The sequence below is a fragment of the Crocodylus siamensis genome, chromosome 15 (assembly GCF_052110815.1).
Source record: "Crocodylus siamensis isolate JL-2025a chromosome 15, ASM5211081v1, whole genome shotgun sequence".
NCBI classification, from domain to species: Eukaryota; Metazoa; Chordata; order Crocodylia; family Crocodylidae; genus Crocodylus; species Crocodylus siamensis.
In genome coordinates, this window is record NC_143409.1 from 34,722,669 (window position 1) to 34,744,066 (window position 21,398).

Below are 21,398 nucleotides of genomic sequence, written 5' to 3' on the forward strand. Positions count from 1 at the left end.
GGGGCAGACTGAGGCCCCTGGAGTGAGGGAGGGAGTGGGGCTGGGGCAGAAGCAGGAGCTGCACAGCTGGGGCATGGCACAAGATAAAGCTGCGGCTTGTTTGGGGGGATGCAGGGGGTGGGCAGCTCCTGCTGCTGCATGCACCCTGGGAGTGCATGGGGGGCATATGCCCCCTGATCTGGGTGTGGGGCGAGAGCAGGCTGCCACTGCAGGCTAAGGCAGGGGGCGGCGCCAGGTTCTTCCTGGTGAGGGGGCTGGGCCAGGCTGCTCTTGGGGTGGGCAGTGGTGGCGCTAGAAGGGAGAGCTACAGCGAATTTTGGGGTGACTAGTCCTCCCAGGTAAACCCCCTCGCAGCGCTGTCACTGTTCACCCCAAGTGAAGCCCCAGCTCAGTCCTTCCACCAGGAAGAGCCCAGTGCTGTCCTGCCCCATCCCAGCCCACAGTGGCAGCCTGTCCTCACCCCACGTGCAGATCTGGGGAGCACCCCCCTGTGACCTCTTGGGATGTGTGCAGTGGCAGGAGCCACCCACGTCCCTCGGACAAGCTGCTTGCGGTTCCATCCAATGCCCTGCCCCTGCCCCAGCAGCAGCCTCACTCCCTCCCTCACCACAGGGGGTCGGTCTTTCTCCCACAACAAACTTACCAGCTGGCTGCTGCTCTTCACGCTGCCAGGCTGCGCTCCTGGCCACCTGCATGCTGCACTATGGCTGCATGCATGCATGCAACATTTATTGGCAACATTATTGGCCACAGCAACTCAAAAAACTGATTGCTAATAATGTCAATATTCTTTTTATCAGTGCCAATATGATATGGGACCAATGTATCAGTGCACCTCTTAAAAATTCCAGATGGGATCACTTTCCAGGTCATTGATAGTACACAAACCTCTCTACCTACCCCATCAGGGCACACAAGCCTCTCTATCTACCCCATCTACCTCCCGTATGATCCTTGGGAGATGGCATTTCCTCACACTAAAGCATTTGTGGAATTACAGCCTTAACAATCCAAGCCCCATTTTTCCCAAATCCTTCAAGGAGTTGCATACAGGCAAATTCCAATACCCCAGAAAAGTCCCATTGACTGCACTGAAGTTCTGTGCAGGAGTCAATTAAACCTGAACTCATCGCAGAAATGGAGTCTACAACTGTTAACTAAGAAATGCGTGTGTTTGAAGAAAAAAAAAAAAGGTTTCATCCTCTGCTCCTCCCTTCCTCAGCTGAAGGATTACTTGACCTGACAAGCTTCATTGACGAGTGTTTGGTTTAATAGATGTATTTTAAACACAGTGAAGTTCCCAGACGGCATATATTTTACCCCTTATCCTTTTTCTAATTAGATTAGGATGTGAAAAGAAGTCTGTACCCCAGTGTGCCTGTTTTAATTTTACTTCTATCTTGTTGAAAGTGGGTTCCCCCCCATTTTTATATTTATCAAGTTGAACTATATCACTATCTTTTCCTTTAACCTTTGTTCTTTATAGGCTTTGTCCCGGGGGGATGAACCAAGCCCCAGTGTCACAATGGGCCAGGGTGGCAACTGAACACGGAAACAGGCTGGGTTTTTGGCGAGGAGAACTGAGACTTGTGAATCGTTCTTGGTTCCAAATTAACAAAAACTTTTATTAACTTGCGCTTGGTAGGCGTAGGTGATGATTCTTCGATTACAGTCTTTCAAACAACTACACAACAAAGGGGTCTGTTGGCCCACAGGGTTCCCCAACAAGCCCTTGCCTTCTACCTCACTGGGATAGGTGTGGCTGCCTGTTGGTTAGTCCTAGGGCTGGTCAACAGCTCATATATTGGAACATAGACAGACAAACTGTAACTGGTGAACTGTCCAATCTTCTTTGTGACGCCAATTCAGGAACGCTGTGAATGAGGTGTCTTGTAGCTGAAGAATCAGGCTGATCGTGGAGATGAGTCCTAGCCGTCTTAGTGAACACCGAAGATCAGCATGAAGCAATTAGAATCAAATCGAGAGGTGAAGTCTCAGACTGAAACTAGGAGGTTTACACTGTCTCTCTCCTAGAACAACAATCGCCTCCAAAAACTTTCACTTGACTAACTAACACTCCCTAAGAACCAGTTCTTCCTATAACTCCAAACGCAACCTGCTATAACACCCACTACTCCAAAACTACCCACCCGTGGTGGGGGCTCATGGGCTCTTGTATGGAAACCGTAGCCAATTAACTCGCTTCTTGGCCAGAAAGTTCTAGTCTCATTACATCAGAGCAGTCTCTTCGGCGTCTGCGTTCAGCCAGAAGCCATACACATACTGGGCATGTGCAAGCTAGAAACTGGGTCATGACTGATTGACAGCTCTGAAGGTCATAGAAAGGGCAGTTCTGATCCTGTATGGATTTTTTCCACTCACAGTCAAACTGAGTTCCAGCATTGGCAGCATTCCTCTTCAAAATTTTGCTTCAACAGGCTTCAAAAAACCTGGTTTAGTTTTTTGTTCAATGTCCTTTTTCTGTTTGTACTTCTGTATTTATCATTTTTATGTTCTTAAGCACTTCAATCTATAATCAGTTCCTAGCTGCCTTTTCACTATTCCGCTGCTTTTTGGACTTTTGGGTTAATTCATATTGGATCTTTTTATTTCTTCTGGTAAAGTTATTGTTAGATAGTTCTCACAAGGCTAATGCAGAGAATGTGATAATTTGTTGAGTTCTTCCTCCCCAACCTTGTGCTATGTATTTTCATAGTTAGGACAATCTCTGTCCTCCGTTCTGTTCATTTGAATCAGAATTTCAGTCAACATTCTCTGTCCCCGATTTTCATTTCCTTTACTGAATTTCTGTGTGAATTGTTTTTACAAGCCTGCTTCTATTGTGGTCACCACTTGTTTGATCTTCCCCAGTTTGGCATCTCAAATTATACTCCTGACAGTGTGATGTTTACAACAAAAAACAAGACTTGCCAAGGCACCTTTCAAGTAGGCTCCTTTCTGTATTGGAACAGGGTGAATTTCGAATGTTGTGATGATGGGAAATGGTTTGGTGTGTGATGGGGGGAGGTTTATAGTTGTCTGTTTGCTAGCCTCTCTAATTAAAATGTCTCAGGTCTTGCATGGTTTTTAAAAGGGAAGAAAGTATGAGTTAATTTATCTAGTACAGCCCTGCTTAACTACTAAAAAAATCAAGCACTACTTAAATGCACAACTGCAGGTTCCTCTTTTAGTTTTGTTGGCATCCACTTATTGGCCTATTATCTACCTAGTGGCTGTGAAATATCAAGCCCACTATTTAATGGATGATGGATGTGTATTCTGTTATGGGTACTGCATCTTGACTCAAGAAAACTAGCTGAGATTCTGCAAATAACCTGCTTAAAAGTAAGCATATGGGTAGCTGAGTTTACTTCAGTGGAACTACTCATACTTTGTATGCTGATGCTGTTAGGAAGTCATGTGTTTTTCTTCTTCTTCATTGTAAAAAAAAAAAAGTCATTTTTGAAGTATTTCCAAGGAAGAATGAAGTGGGCAAATATTTTCCCAATATGTGCAGTACTGGTCTATCACGGATAATGAGAGCACGTCTCAAATATAATGGAAAACATGAAACATTTTTAATGTCTTTACTGTGTGGTTTGTAGCCTAAAGACTGCACTATATAGTAGTTCCTAAAAACAAAGCTTTAAATGCCAAAGTGCAAAGCTGCTTATATTCTTCCACTTCTTCATTTCAGCTGTACGTGCTGATCAGCTCATTAAAATGCAGTGAGTTAGAAATATTTTTATTAGAAGATGCAAATCAAGGCTGTATCTGAAGGTCACATTGGAATTTTTCCAAGAATGCAACTATAGTATATATATTATTGTTAAATCCACAGCATTTAGCATGATGGGATTTTAAATAATCTGTATTTAGGAATATTTAATTTAAAAGCCTAGGTGGTAGTTATGCGGTGTTAAAATGGCAAATTGCAAACCTTTGACTTTCTAATAGTATGATACAGTATATTTCAGGTTTAAGGAAATTAGGTACTTAAATATTGCACATTTTCATTATAGTAATATGCAAAGATCTGTTACAATGGATGGTTCAGTATCCATGCAGCTTGGATGCACTTCTGGTTTCGCTGAGGGACTCTCCCCGGTTGGTGATTGGCTGCCTGGGGACTGTCCCCATCGGCAATCTAGTGCCCCCCCAGACTCAGGAGGCACCGGTCGCCCATGTCTAATGATGCAGGTAGAAAGCTAATCAGGAAATTCCAAGAGAATATGTCAAAATCTATTTCTTGCTTCACTCCTTTCATTTAGAGTCTCACTGAGGGGGAGACTGATTTAAACTGCCCGCGTGGGCAGATTACAACCCAGTCCATGTGAGGTCTTCTAAAACCTCTATCCTTGGAAAAGTTATCTTAAGTGGCAAGTGAATCCCCCTTGCCTAATTCCACAACTGGAGTGATGCCAGAAGGGCAGCACACTTGGAAGAAGGATATTGCTAAGTCCTTGGAGGCCACAGAAGAAGCCTCCATTCCTAAATGCCGGTCTCATCTGGCTTCTACCTTCTTTCCAAAAAGGATCCACTCCCTTCCACTCCATCAAAGATGCCACACATTACCATGTTAGTAGTAAGAGGCCTTCTGGTCTAGCTTCCTTTACCCCTCTACCCTCCAGTGGAAATACATACCCCTTTGCTTCATGTGGACCCCTTGCAGCAGAGAGATAGAGCCCTCTTCAGCTTGGTTTCAGAATATCAGGTTTCTAGGAAACCCATCTAAGAGGGCCTTCTGAGCCTAATGTTTCCCCTCTTCTAGACTTAGAGCATGAAGCCAGAAAAGGATGAAAAAGAGAAGGGAAGATGATAAACTTTTGCAAACAGGGCTAGAGACTCAAAAATGCAAGTTTGTATATTCTGCCAAAATTCTTTACATGATTGGCATCATTCCTCACACAGTATAAAGCAATATCCTAAGACACTGCCCGGCTTTACTAATCTGCTTCAAGGGCTTCCTTTCTATGGTATATTGTTTTATCTCTGCTTTCAGTTTTTATTCCAATTGACAGAATCTCCTGGTATTGTTATCCAGACAGTGTTGTTTCAGAGAAGAAGCACCAGTCTATATTAGTACCTGACTTCATTTTTGAATGTTAATTTTTTGTGTGCCTGCTATCTGTTCACTTTTACACATGCTCAGGGGGGATGTGGTGGGGAGGCCAGTGATTTTAATTAGAGCAGCTCCAAGAGCTGCTTTAATTAAAGCACTGCTGCATCTCCTGTATCAGCATTCCCGTGCTTGAAAATGTGGGGGGCACTTGAAAGCTTGTTTTACGAGCTTTAGTTCAAGCACCTCTGCCACCGTTTTTAAGCTCAAGGACCCTGAAACACAAGATTCAGGAGACTGCTGGAGTGCAGCAGTTGCCACAGGCAATTCCAGCACATCAAAGCCGCCTTGGCACTCGTGTATAGGTGTCCATGACACTAAATCAACACCCCTACTTTTGTCAGTGTCAACTCAGCTTTATTTCCCTCCAACTGTCTCTAACAAGCACTGAACTAAATTCTATTCTAGAATTTATTCTCCTAGTTGTTAACAAAGCAGAGCTACGGAGATCAAGAAATAAGGGGAATGTTGGAGTAGCACAGATGTTGTAATCTTTCCAATGAATATGTGGTTTTATAGCAGAGATCTTTCCAGTTCTGTTAAGTTTTACACTTGCTGATTTTATGTTACACGTAGAGCTATTTTGGAAGTAATTGTTCAGTAACAGCATTCTTTCTGTTGACCAAGCTAATTAATTATCACCTCACTTTTAATGAAGTTTTACAGTCTGCAACTTAATGCACTAAATTTTGTTTTAAAAGAATGAGAATTTAAGAAGTTTGTTTTTCAAATATAAGGCTTTCATGAGAAATGAATTCAGCAAACTTAGAGAAAGTTTGTTTTCATTTGGGTAGTAATTTTGCTTGGCATTTGGTTCAAATGGTAGTTATCAACTTTGTTAGATTTAAGGCACCCTTCATTTGAGTCAAAACACCCCTCATTAGACTTGAGGCACCTCTCTTTTAAGTTTTGTGAATTGAGCAGCACCTGGTTTCAAAAATGAAATTATTTATTACAGTGTTTACCTCTTTAGAAGAGGAGCTAAGCACTGGGGGTGGGACAGCAGCCAGGTAGGGAGAGCCTGAGCCTACTCTTATCTGCTTTTCTCCTCATACTTCCTGCAACACTCTTCAAAGGATCTTTCAGTACCCCAGGGTGTCTCAGCACCCTGGTTGAGAATCACAGGTTTAGAGAGAAGCTGCAGTTGTAAGGGTTCAACAGAGACCAGTGGGAGATGGAGCATAGTTTTACTAGAGTTACCTTTAAAAAGGGGGAAATAGTGCTAACTACAGTACTAATTCCTCTTTCTTGAGAATGCATGGGGCTTGGTTATGGCCCCACTCCCCAAAAGGGCACCAAGCTAGTGTTGGTAATAGCACTGTCCTTAGTCTTGCTTGTGTTTTCTGAAGAAGCCATCCAAATTGGGGCTGGTTCCCATGTGAACCAACAGGCCAGAGTAATTGTTCTTTGAATTCTGTCCCATGCTACTACATGCCCAGAGAGCCAAACTAGTTTAAGCTTGAGAAAATTAAACCTTTTTAACATTGTAACAGCAGAAAGTCTGTGTGTGGGGGCGTTGTTTTTGTTTTTTGTTTTGTTTTGTTTGGGGGGGGAGGCGGGGGCTTGTTTTTCTTCCTAACTTTGAAGAAGAGAATACAGGTTATTGCAGATAGTTACTGTCATTTCATCCCGTGAAATAGTCATCATGGCAATTAACAGTTGGATGCTTTGACCATCTTCCTTCCTGAAATGGCTGTCTGGCTATAAAACACACTGCAAAATCCTTTGTGCATGCATAATGAACCCGAGCATGGGTCCAGTAGTTCAGTATATCAACCATGTGTCCTTCTAAGTGTTGTGCTGTCCATTACACAGTACTGAGGATCTGGAATGACCAGTATGTGGGGCCCCATGAAGGAGCAATTTTGTTTTCATTTAGCAAAGATGTATTTCAACCCCTTTTTCCCTTTGCAAGTATAGCCTCATAAACTAATCACTAGCATTGAAAAGCGAGAGGTCACAGAACAATCTACCCGACAGCGCTATGCAACAGAAGTCTCAGGCCAGCTGGAAACTCCCATCAGGTGCAAAGGAGAAGTAAATATAATAGGTCAAGAATGATGATAGAGGAAACAATGATAGATTTATTGTGTGGGGATGAAAAACGGCCTAGACCAGTGAGTATTTTTGACAGGGAAGAATGTTTTGCCCAGTTAAACGTCCAGTTTGCTGAGTGGAACATTTTTGAGGGAGTCTTCTGGGAAACATGTCTCTGATTTTTAAAAATGAAACGTTCCATGTTTCTGAAACAGGCATATACAGAAGGGCTTTTCCTCCTCTGCAGGTATCAGAATTATTTTTTGGCCATTTGTCTCCTGCTGGTGCATTCATTTTCAGCTCTCTCACCCAAATCCAAAATTAGATGATTTGCAACTTGGAAAAATGTGGATGTCTTGTGTTAATGATTACAGCTCATCTGCAACTGTCACAAGCTCAGCGCATATTTCTTCGTGGAGTGTTGCTTAAGCTGACAACCTTACATCCTTCATGTTCAAGATACATTTAAGTGTTGCTGCATCTGATGAACTGCTATTAATAGAACTGTTAAGGGTTTTGCATAGATACTGTCAAATAAACCAGCTTTCACCCCAGATTGCCAGTGTTTCGTCTCTACAGTTGTATTGTTTGCCCAGTGACCTCCTCGACTTCCATAAAAACCCGTCACCAATGACCATGCATCATGCAGTGTCAGAGTGCTTTCTTTATAAGATTTATGGCTGTAAATAAAGAACTCCCAGGATGTCAGTCCATTTCAGAGCCAGATTAATAGGTGCTATAAACATGTAACAAGAGCAACATTTGGAAACTATCCAAAAAGACTGGCTTGAAAATGTTTGTTCTTATATTCCCAGTGATAACAGTAATTCCTTTCTCCAAGATGGCAAAGCAGTCATTTGTTTTACTAAGTGCTTGGACCACCAGCTGATATATACATTTTTTGGTTAACTGTATCAAAATCTGAACTATAATGATGAAAAGCACACCCAACATCTGCATTATTTCTAGAATAGAAGAGATTATACTGTTGCTACTATGACTGCCTTTCCAACTCCTCTTCCCCTGCTTTGGTCTCAGATCCTCGAATGGGCTGTCTACTCCCACTACCTGTATATCTCTTTCTGATCTCCAGTTGGATTTTCCCCTTGCCAAGGTTGCCAACATCCTTAGCTAAACTGAAGGAGGCTTAGATTTCAGAAATATAGGTGTCCATTTGTAATGCTTGTCTTTTAGATCTCCCAGTATCACAATTTCATTGGCCTCATTGGGCTTTCTTCTCATCCCAGCAAGGTTTAATTGTTCTTCAGTGATACTCACCATGATTTGTCTCCGTATACCTGATGATCAGTGTTATAGCAGCAGATAAGAATGTTTACGTGAGTATCATGTGTTCAATTCTAGAATCTTATCAACACAATAACATTCTGTCCTACAAATAATGAATCAGATGACATAAAGCTTGCCACCTCTGTGATGTGGGCAAGTTCTCTGAAAACCCCTCATCCACACTTTGATCTTTTGTCTTCATAACCTACCTTGACGTTTATTCGAAGTGCTGTTGCAGTCCTCTCCTGCTGTTCCAAATGCATCACCTTTTTTTGTGGATCTCTCTATGTATTTTCCTGTTTCATACTGCATTAGCTTCATTAGCTCCCTTCTCATGCTCAAGATTATGCATAATCTCCCTCTTATCTGCATCTCTGCTCTCATTTGTTCCTTCATCCCCCTCATTCACTAGGCAGCTTCTTCCTTAGTCTCCTATTTCAAAATTCACTTTCTGCTTCTGTTTAGGTAACAGGGAAAGAGAACCTGGTGTTTTACCTTCCTGACAGACTCATTGTAGCTCAAAGGAGGGGAAAGAGTTCTTTTAGCCCCAGATGGAGAGGGAGATCAGCACAGTTCCAGTGCAGACAGAGTGAAGTATACACAGCTGCGGAGATGTGGATGCGTGGGAAGGAAGTACATGGGGAAGTGGTAGCTGAAAAAAGCCTATGCTTGCCACTCAGGCTGGCTAATATCCTGAATTGCTCCTTCATCGAGCTAGGAGGGCTCTTGGCATACTCTCTTCCTGGGTTGAGCTTTTGCTTGCATTCTGATGCCTAGGAACTCCAGGAAATGGGGGGAAATGAGGCTAATAGTCTTTGCACATGTCAGTGCTGCTTTTAAGCTTTCTTATGTTGCTGACTGGTTGTCTTCTATGGGAGGCAGCTAGAGAACTCCAGGTGTACTGAGGGGTTTGAAAAGAAAGTGCTTCCTTCTTTAAAGGATTTTTCCCTGTGTTTCAACTCTTCTGTTGTCACTTAGCTGCATGTAGCATAAGTAACATCAAGTAATTCTCTATAGATTTAGAATGCAACACACCATGAGCTAAGTCTTAAAGTTCATAGCTTGCTTTTATGGTGGTAAAACTCCCATGCAAGGCAATCAGATTTTTTGTGAGTAAGGATACAATAAAAGCCAACTCGAAACAGCAGGGTTTCTCTCACTGTGAACTGACCAGTATTTTATTACATATATTAAAGCAGTCAGATACACAGCCATTCTGTGCCACTTTGTAATGTGATTCTGTTAGATCTTTCAAACTAACCACAGTATAATCTTGGATAGGAGAGCTTAGAAGGAGGGTATAGATATAAAAGTCTTGTACCTACACAAATCCAAGGAGATGCAGAATTTATCATTTCATTCTGTACATGGAAAGTGTGTATCTGTGTGTTTGAATAAAAATAATTTTCCATGTATAGAATCTAATTGTTGGAGGGTCGTCTTAAATTTGTTCTTCCCTGCAGCAGTGGGGGGGGGGCAGGCTGCTGCCTTACTCCTGTCCCTTGCCTCCACCATACCTCACTCTTCCTGCCTGTGCCCCTCCATATACCCCCCCCCGACTGTCTGGCCTCCTCTTCAGTACCTGCCCCCTCTGCTTTCCTGCTATTTGTCCTCCCCATGACAGCCCACCCCTGCACGTGGTCTCTCCTGCTGCCTGGCCCTTCCAGCTTTTGCCCTTCCTGCTCCTCTTGCCACTGCTTACTCTCTGGCTCCAGCCCCACACTCCAGCCCAGGTCCTGGGCCGAAGCTGCTGCCACCATCACTGCTACCGGGCTGGGGCCAGAGCAACTGCATGTTCCATGCCCTGGGCTGGAATGGGGCCAGAGCCCTGCCAGAGGGTAAGCAAGAGAGGGAAGGGAAGTGTGTGTGTTGTGGGGGGAGAGGGAGGCAGCAGCTGGTAGGGGAGACTGAGGATGGGGGTTGACAAGGGACCAGAAGCAGCAGCGGTCAGGCAGCAGTTGCAGCTCTGACCCCAACCCTAGGTCAGGGCTAGAGTCATAGCTGTAGTGGTTTCCTCACCTCCCTCCTCCACCCCTTACTGCTTTGTACTCGAATCCAAGAAAAATGACTTTGAATAAATATGGTAATAAGTACTGAAAGAATGCTATCCTTGTGGGGTATGAGTGGGCTTGGAGAGAAGGGGATGTGCTGCCAGAAGTGTAGCATTGTTAGCTTCTGTGCTTTTAGCATGAATGTTACAGTACTTAATATTTTCTTAAATCTCCAGCTTCCGGGCTTGCCATATTTATTAATAATCTGAGCTTTGCTCTTCTTTACTTCCTTGAAAATGTGACCCCCGATGCATTGTAAATGCATGAAAAATCAGGATCCAAATAAAACAGCAGCTAGTAAGTTTTTTAAAGGTCTCATGATTGTTAAACCAACTGAATAATATCAGAAACTGATGATGTTTGAATGCTTGTGGTTGGCAATCCTGATGGTGCCATTTCTCAGGTGAAACCCTGATCCTTTATGAACAGTGAAGGTCTCATATCACTTGGGGGGAGGGGGGGGGCAGGGGTTAGTATCCTGGCCAAAGATGGCGTTAGTATCCTGGGCCAAATTCTAGGACCTATGGTTATTTCCTATTTGATACACACACAATCCTACTGTTTAATAAATAGTTTGTCTTACAGTTCTAACAGGAGCATGCTATTGCAGCACCCTGTTAATGCATCTACTTCTGGGGGTTCAGCAGTGAACCAAATGTTCCCTTATACATGCATCATTCCTGAAGTTCTTCCTTGGGCAAATCTGTCGATGTAGCCACAGCTTTGAGGTTCATGAAGATAAATGACACTCCATAAATGTAGCCTATCGCTGCCAGGTGACATTAATTTCTGTATAAACCATATTAGCTCAGTTGTTCTCTGAGAAATTATTTTTAAGTCCCCTGCGTTAGAATCTGTGATGGTTAATATTTGTCTTATAGCCCAGTTCCTGGAGCCATGTGATTATATGAGAATATCAGTTTTTCAGAAGAGCTTGATTGCATGATTCATGTGAATCTCCTCAGCTTCCTAAGCCATATGACAAATAAGAAGGGTCCACCGTTTTTAAAGTTCTCCTGAAGTTTAAGGCAGTCGCATGATATTTTGATGTGTGACTTTAGCAACACTGTATGCAACTCTGCCCAAAAGATCCTCCACTTAACCCAAGAGGTGCACAGTCCTACGAGGGGAAATGCCCTGCTGGACCTGGTCCTGGCTACAGGTGATGATGACCTGGTGAGGTGACTCCAGGTCCTTGACCACTTGGGTGATAGCGATCATCACTTGCTGGAATTCACCATCCACCGCAGGGTGTCAGGTACCTGCAGCAAGGCAGTAGCCGTAAACTTTAAGAGGGCCGGCTTCAATGAGCTGAGGAGATTAGTGGGGGGAGGCACTAGGATCCTGGAGAGTAGGGGAGCTGGGTGCCCAAAATGAGTGGTTGTTCCTTAAGGAGGCAATACTCAGAGCCCAAGGGGTGACAATCCCAACAAGAAGCAAGGTGGGCAAGAGTGCCCAAAAGCCCCTTTGGCTCACCAAGGGCATTTGTGAATGCCCGATTGCCAAAAAAGGAGCTGTATACCCAGTGGAAGGGAGGGGCTATCACCAAGGGGCTCCACCGCTTGGGTCTGTAGAGGGGCTGTTAGGAAAGCTCAGGCAGATACGGAACTAGGGCTGGATAAAAAAAAGTCCTTTTTAAATACATAGGGAGAATGAAGAAGGCTCTGGCTATTATGCAGGATATGCTTGGCAATCTGGTGGTGGCACCAGAGGAGAAAGCAGACCTCTTTAACAATTTCTTTGCCTCTATTTTCTTGTGCAGGGACTGGGACTCCCCTACTGAGATTCAGGATGGACTCGGGAGAAACTCTGCCAAGCCTAGTGTCAGGAGGACTGGGTTAGAGAACTTCTGTAGGGGCTGGTCCAGATGCTCTCCACCCCAGGGTATTGAGGGAATTGGCAGGGGTTATTGCGGGGACCCTGGCATGGCTTTATGAGCACTTGTGGTGCTCTGGCCAGGTGCTGGATGACTGGAAGAGGTCCAATGTGGTTCCCATCTTTAAAAAAGGGAAGAGAGAGGACCCGGGCAACTATAGGCCCGTTAGTCTTACTTCAATCCTGGGGAAGCTTTTTGAGAAGATTATCAAGGAGCACATCTGTGATGGGCCAGCAGCAGGGATGATGCTCAAGGGCAACCAGCATGGTTTCATTAGGGGCAGGTCCTGTCAGACCAACCTGACTGCCTTCTACGATCAGGTCACAAAATTACTGGATGCAGGTGTTGCAGTGGATGTAGTCTTTCTGGACTTCCGGAAGGCCTTTGACACTGTCTCCCATCCCATTCTTATTAAAAAGCTAGGCAACTCTGGCATTGATGCTTACACAGTTAGATGGATTGCAAATTGGCAAGGGGTCATACTCAGAGTGGTGGTGGATGAGTCATTTTCAACCTGGAGGGAAGTGGGCAGTGGGGTCACCCAGGGCTTGGTCCTTGGGCCCACACCGTTAAATTTCTTAGCGACTTGGATGACAGGGTGAAGAGCAGTTTGTTTAAATTCACAGATGACACCAAGATGTGGGGTGAGGTGGGCACGCTACAAGGGAAGGACAGATTACAGCAGGACCTGGACAGGTTACAGGGGTGGGCAAATGAAAATTGGATGGGGTTCAATACTGCACTTGGGCAGTAGAAACCAGCAGCATACCTATAGGCTGGGGAACTCCCTTCTCGAAAGCAGGGTGGCAGAAAGAGATCTTGGAGTCATTATTGGCTCTAAGATGAACATGGGCTGACAATGCAAGGACACGGTCAGTAGGACTAAGCGTACCTTGTGCATCCACAGATGCATCACAAGCAGGGCCAAGGAGGTGATCCTCCCCCTCTATGCGACACTGGTCAGGCCGCAGCTGGAGTACTGCATCCAATTCTGGGCGCCGGACTTCAGGAGGGTTGTGGACAGCATTGAGAGAGCCCAAAAGAGGAGTGCCACTCGCATGATCCGGGGACAGCAGGGCAGACCCTATGAGGAGAGGCTACAGGACCTTTAACCTGTTCAGCCTTCGCAAGAGAAGGCTGAGGGGGGACCTGGTGGCCAGCTATAAACTTAGTAGGGGGGACCAGCAGGGTGTGGGAGAGACCTTGTTCCTCCGAGCGCCTCCTGGACTAACAAGGAATAACGGCCATAAGTTGCTAGAGTAGGTTTGGCCTAGATGTCAGGAGGTGCTACTTCATAGTCAGGGTGGCTAGTGTCTGGAACCAGCTTCCAAGAGAAGTGGTACTGGCTCCTACCCTGGGTGGCTTTAAGAGGAGGGTCGATGTTTACCTGGCTGAGGTCATTTGAACCCAGTTATCTGTCCTGCCCAGGGCAGGGGGTCAAACTAGAAGATCTACAAGGACCCTTCCGACCCTACATCTATGAATACTACAGTACATGCAGGCATCAGTTGTCTCTCATGTACTGATGAGGGTATACACTCAAAAACTTGGAGTGCTTTTGACCATGGGTAACAGGAAATCTTTAATTTCAAGATCAAGTAACAGATATACTTTAGTTTAATGGATGGAAAATAGAATTGGGAATCAGGGCTCTTTATCTTGCATCTGATAATGATTCTAGAACTTTTTAAAAAAAGTTCTAGAAAATGGATCTCATCAACCTTCCTTTTCCCTAAATCCTTGCTTTCCTTTTTTTCTAAATCCTTGATAACATTATCCAAAGAGGGTCTACACAACAAAATGATGGTGTGAGTTCAGCATGGACAGGCAGACTCATCTAACTAGCATGGGTAACTATAATGGTGAAAAAATAGTTTCACGGATTTTAAGTGCAATTGGCATAATAAGAAGGTTCTGGGGAACTCCAAAACCAGACTGCTGATACTAAGCATCCCATTCACAGAAGTGTAGGTGTGACGGGGAAGCTCCCAGGCCTGATCTCAGTATTGGCCTGCCTCCAGTCTATGAGCAAACTGCCCACCTCACTTTCCTGTCCACTTTCCTGTCCTGCCTTGTTGTAAAGTAACTGAGATATTAATCAGATGGGAAGCTGCTGTTTGAGCGTCCTTCTGTAATGAGCAATATGTACACACTTCAACCTTCCCTTACACGTGTCCCATGCCTCACAGATGTCACACTGTGTTAAATTTCCAGTTCAAGGCTTGGCCAAACTGGGCACACACTGCCCTCATGGGGCACACACAACCCACCCCCCTCTCACTGGGGCCTCTTTGTACTCCATCCTCTCTCACAGGGCCTCTGTCACACCACCATATATGGGCTATGTTCATCCTACCCTGCTCCCTTGAGTGACCCCGTAGGGCCATCAGGTTTTGCCCTTCATGACTTGGCCAGCCCTCATGCAGCCTTTTGGGCCTCTCCTGCAGCCCTCATCTGAACAGGACTGGGCACTAATTCAGCTATGGGTCTACTTCACCCCTAGCCCCTCACTAGGCCACTACACCCCTCTCTCCAGCTACTAGTCTGCCCCTACACTGGATCCTGGGGTATTCCACCCCTACAGGCTCAGGTGCTTCTCTTACTAAGCATGCCTGGCCTCCAGTCCACCCTCTCCACAGGGCCTGGGGTCTTACACCCCTTGGGCTGAGGTGGTCCTCTTTGAGCATGCCTGGCCCACCTCCAGTAAAGCTGCTCCATCGCAATAACTCCAACAAGTTATTGCATCTTGTTACCCAAGCTGATTTTATTAAAGCTAAACCACATGATGCATTCATATCTTTGGGTGAAGTGGTGATTCACCCCAGGAGTCAGTGGTATGCTAAGAATACAGTTCAGGCTGATATTTGGAAAGCCTTTGAAATTTCAAGAAGCACTATACATTTAAAGTTTGTACATGATTAGTTATCATGTTTTCTTTTTGGCATGGACACCTCTTTGGCCCCATTAGACCTTATTATGGTTTAATGTAGCTGTTTGCTGCATGTGAAAGTTATACCATATAACTTAAGGCACCTGCGACACATGCCACTGGTTCTGCCTGCTAGATCTTATTCAGATTAGCAAATACAATTCCTTTGGACTGGTACAGTTTTGCTTGTTGTCTCCTCTGTGCAGAGACTTGCTCTTTTATTCCTAACTTCATTTTATTGTCATTTTTTTGAGCATCTGGCAACACTGGTTTTGCTTAAATATTTTTATTGTATGGTTGATAACTAAAATATTCACTGCCAAGGACACAGTGAGCTCCTCAGTGTCCAAGCGGACAGGAATATGCAGCTCATTGGAGAGCAGGGGTGAGTAGGAGGTGGGTAGAGCCTTACCTGTCCCTGCTCTCTGCTCTAAATTGGCAGCTGCTACTGTGGTGACAGTTGCTGTAGCAGTACAGGCTCTGGCTGCTGCCACTGGGGCACTGGCTCACTGCATACTAGCTGCAGCAGCCCTGTGGCATGGGTTTCCTGAGAGCTGCTCCTGGTACCCTTTTCACTCCTCCTTCCTGCCTAGATATGTTTAGGTGCAGGGCTATGCCTGCCATGGCAAAAATTCTTGCTGGAGGTTGGGGGGGGCTGCCATTCATGTTGGCCCATTGCCCTCCAGATACACTACTAAGAACTTGCTGGTTTCTAGGCAGCACTGGGCTTTCAGGGCTAGGCAAAGCTTCAGTCCCTGATTTTGATTTGGCAGAGATTTGGCCTGATTCAGTGGCCGAATCTCCAAATCCAAATTGAATCAGGAGATCCTTGAATCTCTCTGAATCAAATCGGAACCCTCCAAATCGATTCAGCAATTCAGACGTAGATACAGCTTTAAATATTTTTTCAACATATTTCAAGGTACCAGGTGGCTTGTGAATGCTGCAGTGCTGGGGTGGTTGGAGTGTCCCATAGGAGCGCTGGGGGCTCCCCAGCGCACTCGGCAGCAGACTCAAAAGTGGACCAGCTCAGCACCCTGGCTCAGCAACTGAAGCCTCTTGGGTCTGGGAGCTGGAGGGCACAGGGATCCCCTCCATGCACTCTCCAGCAGACCTGGAAGTACTTCCGGTCCACCTCTGGGTTTGCTGGTGAGCACACAGAGGGGCCCCCTGCACTCCTGTGGGACGTTCCATCCATTCCAGCATCACAGCATTCATGTGCTGCGCTTGGTACCTTGAGGTATGTAGAAAAAACATTTAAAGTTATGTCTATTGCCGAAGCGCTGATTCTCTGAATCAGCAACGAATCTTCAGATACGGATTTGGCTAAATTGAATCGGGATAGTGATCCAGATCAATGAATCAAATAACTGTCCCTGATTTGGGCTGAATGCAAATCAAATATGGCCTGTTTTGCACACCCCTATGGGCTATTCGTGATGTGACAAAGATTCCTGTGGCAGAAAGAAGAGGTAATTTTGGTGTTCCTCTCTAAGATGGTCATTCTCCTGAAGCAACCATTTTTACTCTGGGAGTGAAATCCTGAACATTTGTATGCCTGTGATTTCTTCTGGGATAGCATAACTCTCCCAGGAGAAACTGAAAGTCTGTACATGACCTAAATCAACCCAAGTTAGATAATTCACATAAGGAAAAGAGGGTAGTAATTTGCAAGATTAGGCTGTTCCTAGGTATCGTAAAGAAAATGATTACAACCTAAGGTAGCTGTTAATGCAAAGGTATGTCTGTCTGCATATCCTAAGTATCTCTGAAGTGTACCTGACTTGCTAGTTCCCCAATTTTTGTTGATTTTTTTTTTTTAATTGATTTTTAAAAATATATATATATATCTGCTTGCCAGAGTTTTGCTCATAGACTTGTTTTCATTTATAGTGAGTCCTATGGCCATATAATGAAACCAGTAGCTGGATTTTAGTCTTACCAGACAGAAGTAAACAGAATATATCATTTTTTTGGCAGGCAAAAACTGGGATTTGACTGCTGCTTTGAGTGACTATGAGCAGCTTCGACAGGTACACACAGCCAGCCTGCCGCAGGTGTTTAATGAAGGGAAGTACTACAAACAGCAGGAAAGAGAGCAGCCCCAACAGGTGAACAAAGTCGAACGACCGTGTCTACAGAGACAGGATGACATTGCTCAAGGTAACTGCAGCTGTGTAATGGACTATATCGATAAACAGCTTTCTAGACGAGCAAAGCAGGGAGTAGGAGCTACCACTATCTGTCACCATGTAAATTATACCAGTGTACATGGCTTTCCAGAGGTGCCAGGTTGGACCCTGTAGTCAATAATTTTCAGTTCTGTTGACCTTTGCCTCTTTTCATAGATTTTTAATGTGTCGTTAAAGCAGTCAAGTTTAGAGACGGTCTAATATTAGCCATGAAGTGCATAGATTAGAGGAGTCATACAGCATTCTTCTCTTTCATTTCCTTTGATACGTGGGACCAAAGAATGGTCCATAATTGTAGTCATTGCCTTTTTTAAAATCTTTATTAAATGACAGAGGTGGCAGTAGCAAGGGCATCTGTTGAATAACTTTTATCATGGAAATGTCTTATTTTCTATTACAGTTCCATACAAAAAATAACTGATATTATATTTGTATTTTGAATAAATCAGCCTTAAAAATAGAAAGGAAGGAAAGGGAACAGTTAGCAGGCATATCAGTTCATTTCCATTATGTGATAAGCTTTAAGATTTTCTTTTTTGTATTCATATTGCTGTAGCTGTTGCAACAGGTATCTTCTACTTGAGTTCAGTAGACAGTTGAGATTTACATAAAAGTAAATCTAAAGCCTGCCAGCTTCTCACGTAAAAATGTAAATAGACCTTTCTGTCTCACTGATGTGTAGCAGAAATTTGTGTCCATGGAATCCATCCAGGTGTAGCTCATGCTTGGTCACAAAGGACTGGAGAACAGATCCTCAGCTAATGCAAATTGGCAGAGTTCAGCTGGTGTCTACAACAGCAATCACAATCCCTGCTAGCGGAGGAACTGCCTCAAGGAGTGCTGGTTTAATACTGCCTTCTTGTGAGGGAGGAGTATAGGAAGAGAAAGTGTCCTTTTATTTTCTCAATAATCGTCTTGGCTAACAAAAAGAAAAGCCAGACAACAGGAATATGGGTTGACTGGGACAAACCTTTATTAAGGAACTCTTGGGCAGTAACTCTTCCAGTGCAAGTGACCCGTCCTTCATAATTTGTGCCATTTGATATAGGGCTGTGTCAATTACCAGGGCAAACTTCTGTTGCTACAATAATATTACCCTCCTCTTGAACAAAGGGTATGAAAGTGGATAAGAGGGAGTTATCTTCTTGCTATTGCAAGTATTAGTAGCTCCCACTCTGTTCCCTAGGAAATGCCTTGTCATAATCCATTTCCAATTCCCTTATCGTGAAGCCAGTGCTGTTAATCGGTTACCTCTCCCTCAATTACATTTACATCACCCAGAACAAATACTGAAAAGTAAAATAGCATATTTGACAAATAGGAAGCACTTGCATTGTGCATTTTTAAGAATTCTTTCTATAGTCATTTTTTTTGGTTTTTTTGTCTATCAGGAGTAATAGTGTTGGAGTCCACAGGCTTCATTTTTTGGGAGCCCATACATTTTTTCCTGCCCATAATGTGATTCAAGATGCTTGTATTTTGCACACATTTTCACAAATGTATTTGTAATCCAATAATGAAAGAAAGCTCAGAGTAACAGCTCAGAACAATGCAAAAGTGCATGGCTAATGTAAGAGATATTGTTAAAAGAATATTAAGTATTGCTTAGTATACCAGGCAGTAACACACAGTTAGAAACTTGACTATTAAAAAGTAAAAAATCCACTTCAGAGCTGTTTCTTTATTCTGCTTCCATTTCCCCTTTGCCCTGTTTCTTACTGCTTTTGCTATTTGCCTTTTCATTTGCTTATAAAATGACACAGGACTTCAAAGTTTCTCTGGTATAGCCTGTGTGTATGTGTGCACGTGCAAGAGAGGGGAGAGAGATTATTTATGTTACCCATATATACTTGCTTTACTTTCTTTTTCTTGCCAGCTCCTGGTCTCTGATATTTTATTGCTGAGTTTCAGAGTTTATTTACTTTCTGTTTTTCTTTTTTTTTAAACCTTTTAATCATTTTATCTGATCCAATAACTCCTTATCCAAGTATTGGTAGGGCTAAATCAATGTGTGATATTGACTTTCTTTCCCCTCACCCATTTCTCATTTGTTGTTAATTCTATCATGTTTCTTTTATTCAGTTCCTCTGTAAAGGGTCACCGTGTTTTCAGCATCTCTTCATACAAATGTCTCTGTGCTTCAGATTTTTAATTTTTTTCCCCCCTAGTCTTTTGACTTGCTCTATTTCTATTATTCTGGAGATAATGTTGCAAGAACAGCCAGTGAAGGTGTTACCTGAGTATGGAATTATTATAATTGTATTTTTAGTATTGCTTTCTATCCCATTTTCTGTACGTTTTGAAGTCCTGTTTTACTGATCATTTCACTGCACCTTGAGAAAATAATGTTCACTGACCTGTCAATACTGACATCCAAGTCTTCCCTAAGACTAATAAAGTGTGCTAATAATTAAAGCTTTTGGTTTTAAGCCAGGTACAGACATTACATTTTTACTAGTAGTTGTGATTGGAAACTGGTCTATACTGTAACAGAACAAAAGTTTAGCACACGAACCTGGTCTATACTTGTAACAAAACAGAAGTTCAGAACATGCAAACTTGTTTAAAAATGGCTAAGTTTTGGTATAAGTTTTGCACCCCTCTCCCCCTCCTCCCCCCCCCCCCACTAAAGGGCAAATATGTGATCTGTTTGCTATGAATCTAAACTACACTGCTTAAAGAAAACCATGTCACTTAGATAAATTCCATCTCGGGCGTTTTGAATGTCTGTACCTAGCCTTAGTGTTTTTAGTTATCTTCTCTTTGTCTCTACTGAACTTCAGTAAGGAATTACAGAAAACAGGGTTTTTGCTTTTGATAAAATAATGTACTCTGGTAAAAAATAGACATGCTAGATGTGCATTATTACTTGCATCAAGATTTCTAGAAAGAACCTGTCTTTAAATCCGAACAGTGGTACTGAGATTACTTCTGAGTTGAGTTTTCGAAATTAAAACATAGTAATGTGAGGGGATGGTTATATTCTAGATTTCATTTGACCCATAAAAAGTTAACCTAACTTCAGAGCATGAAATATTTAATAGTTATGATCTGTCTTCTGTAAATATTCCTTCAAATAAGTCTTAAGGAGCACATGTTCTCTCTCAAACCAGTTTATAGAATTACTTCATTCACAAAACATTACTTAAAATATTAGTTTGTCCAGCAAGAAACTAATTACAACCAAATTCATCTTCAATGGCTAAGACTCGAGGGCAGGGACTGTGCATTCTTTTGTGCTTGGAAGTGCCCAGAACAGTAGAAATAAACGAGAATAATAATTCCTCAAGTGAAATGAATAGAGGCACGTCAGGGTTGAGCTTTACTGACTCACAAAATAGCATAAGAAAGACTAGGATGTGTGGAAAACATTCTTTCTGTTGTTATATTTCAGTTGAGCTATTGCCTTTCACTTGCCTATTAATAAATAGAAGAAATAATTGAGTTTACATCGTAACGTGCTTAGTTGTGCTTTTGCCTTCCGTAATATCAGTTTGGTTTCTTCACAGAAAAACGACTCTCCAGAGGTATTTCTCATGCCAGCTCAGCCATAGTCTCCCTTGCTCGATCACATGTAGCAAATGAATGCAGCAATGAACAATTTCCTTTGGAGATGCCCATCTACACATTTCAGCTACCAGATCTTAGTGTATACAGTGAGGATTTCAGAAGCTTCATTGAACGTGACTTAATCGAGCAGGCAACAATGGTTGCTTTGGAACAAGCAGGTGGGTAAATACTTTAGATGTCAGCAGCTGGGTGATCTGGCATTTGGATTGACAGTCTTTAATCACTCTTCATTATGGAACTTGGCACATCCTGCCTCAGCAATAAATGCAAGACAGCAAAAGCAAATAGCGTGCTCTTAGTACTATGACGCTCAGCTCTCTGCTCCATTTCTGTTAGG

General features: G+C 43.4%; 1 protein-coding gene across 2 annotated transcripts in view; it reads left to right on the forward strand.

Annotated features, from left to right (window-relative positions):
- OTUD7A (OTU deubiquitinase 7A) overlaps positions 1 to 21,398 on the forward strand; it is a 305,631-nt gene that overhangs the window by 181,713 nt on the left and 102,520 nt on the right. For both annotated transcript variants that reach the window (XM_090028797.1, XM_090028798.1), the window contains 2 exons: positions 17,280 to 17,462; positions 21,001 to 21,219. In XM_090028797.1, coding sequence (XP_089884923.1) covers positions 17,280 to 17,462; positions 21,001 to 21,219 — 402 coding nt within the window. The remainder of the gene's footprint in view (positions 1 to 17,279; positions 17,463 to 21,000; positions 21,220 to 21,398) is intronic.